This window comes from Merops nubicus, unplaced genomic scaffold (assembly GCF_000691845.1).
Source record: "Merops nubicus isolate BGI_N331 unplaced genomic scaffold, ASM69184v1 scaffold30007, whole genome shotgun sequence".
NCBI classification, from domain to species: domain Eukaryota; kingdom Metazoa; phylum Chordata; class Aves; order Coraciiformes; family Meropidae; genus Merops; species Merops nubicus.
Window position 1 is genome coordinate 5,344 of NW_008622742.1, and position 2,130 is coordinate 7,473.

The window sequence follows — 2,130 nt, forward strand, 5'->3', positions numbered from 1 at the left end:
GGTTTGTACATGCTGCTTGGGCTGGGGAAAAGATTTGTCTGGGTTGGTTACTTTTACTCTAAAAACCTGAACTCGGGTGCATTAACATTTTGTTTCAATATTGGGTGGGTGGAAGAAAGCTTAAAAAAAAATATCTTTACCTAAACAGACTCCTGGCTGATTTACTGATGTTCACTGGAGACAAATTTATGCTCATCATCTCTGATTACATCCTTGCAAGTTCTAAAGAAAAAGCAGCCCAGGCTTTCATCCCTGTAATTTGGGAGATACTGTGTGTCACCATGTGATATTTAGAAATGTGTGGAAACGTTTGACAGGATTTCCAGAATTAGCCTAACATGTGCTGAGTGTTGGTGTGATGTTAAGATTTAGATAAATTTAGTTTCCTCCCTGAGACCTTATGGGCTTGTTTCAAAATGAACAGAAAACAAAGATGGAAGCACTCAAAAGATTTTTGTTGCCACCAGAAGATAGGTTGGAACAATCAATGGTCTTGGTGTTCTTCAAAATAATGCAAATATCAAACTCCTAATTACCAAGATAAAAGTGAAATAGCTACTTTTTAATATTTTTTTTTTTCTGTTGGGTTTTTTCTTTCCCTGCTGTTCAGATATAATAAAAAAAATCCCAACTAGTTAAGTAATAAATTCAGGGTTTTGAAAACCCAAATAGTGTTTACAGCCACCTCCTTTACACTCCCACTTGAAATAAAATTTTAGAAACTTACCTGATCAAAAATCCCTTCTGCAGTTTGTTCACAGTAGCTCTTAGGTGATGGCTTCCTGCTGTTACCAAACCCACACAAATAAGGTTGATTTCCATGTTTTTTCCCCAGGATTCCCTTGGTGGAAATGCCAAAACATGTATAATTGCCAATGTTCACCCAGGCTCCAGGTGTTTTGGTGAAACACTGTCCACTCTGAACTTTGCTCAACGAGCCAAGCTGATTAAAAACAAGGTAAGAGAACTCTCCATGTCTTTATTCTTCCAACAAACCATTTTTTGTCCTTTCAACTACACATCTGCAAACAGGGTAGCTCCACTGAACTAACTCCTGTGCTTGCACTAATTTAAATGAATATCTTATTTTAAAGTACTAATTTTAAAATACTCAGTTTGCTTTCCTGAATGTTTTTTTTATGACAACTGAATTTTTAAAAGGACTTTTGATTACAACTAGAGTACAGCAGCTAGGGCCTAGGTACTGGCTGATAACAGTGTATTCATTGCTTGTTCCCAGAGCACTTTGTTAGAGGAAAAAAAAAAACAGTAAATCTGCACTAAAAATTGACATAAAAAAAATTAGATTCAATAGCCTTTCATTGCATCTAGTTCTCATATTTGCTAATGCACAAAACATAATTTCTCATGAGTGGGTTTTGAACCTGTGCTGGCATCTGTCTGGAAACTGCTTGCTCCAATGTGTACTGTTTTGTTGGTCAAGAATACTCCAGACAAAATTCTACAGAAAACATTCACATTTTTAACCAATAATTTTAGCCAAAGTGCCACTTACTTATTTCTCTATAAATGGAACATTGCTTTTCCTGTGTCTTCTACTGAGATGGAAAGATTTCTCAGTGCTTCTGCTGCTTTGCAGTCTTTGAGTCTTTTTTTAACCTATAAAATACAAGATTTTTTTTACTTGTACCTTTCCTAATTTTCTCTGAACTTGTTTTTGAAAGGCTGTGGTAAATGAAGACACACAAGGCAACGTGAGCCAGCTGCAAGCTGAGGTCAAGAAGCTGAAACAGCAGCTTGCCCAGCTTAGTTCAGTGCCCTCTATGCCTGGTTTTCCTGTGTCCCAAGGTAAGAGCTGGGGCTGAGAGGAGACAGAATCCCTACTTTAATCCCCTACAGTGCTGGAGCCTGCTGTAATTCACTGAATTTCTGAACAATTCGTATTTCTGTGGGAACTGACCCACAGAGGTTGCATTTGTCTCACGGCTCCTATTGCCTCTATTAGTCTCTCATGTTCTGCAGAAATTGTTGGTGTGATTTGTGTTCTTCCTCTAAGTTTGTGTACTAGGCGATGGTTTTAATTCTATAATTAGCATTTAATTATGGAATACTCTGCCAGTTCATAAGAGATGTGCTGCTTACTCCTTGAAGTAACCAAAGGTTTCTGTG

The 2,130-nt window shown here is 37.5% G+C and overlaps 1 protein-coding gene across 1 annotated transcript in view; it reads left to right on the plus strand.

Moving 5' to 3' along the window:
- LOC103777349 (kinesin-like protein KIF15) overlaps positions 1 to 1,809 on the plus strand; it is a gene marked incomplete at both ends in the record, with an annotated part of 5,899 nt that extends 4,090 nt beyond the window's left edge. The window contains 2 exons of the mRNA XM_008944901.1: positions 832 to 958; positions 1,686 to 1,809. Coding sequence (XP_008943149.1) covers positions 832 to 958; positions 1,686 to 1,809 — 251 coding nt within the window. The remainder of the gene's footprint in view (positions 1 to 831; positions 959 to 1,685) is intronic.
- Positions 1,810 to 2,130: the final 321 nt, after the last annotated feature.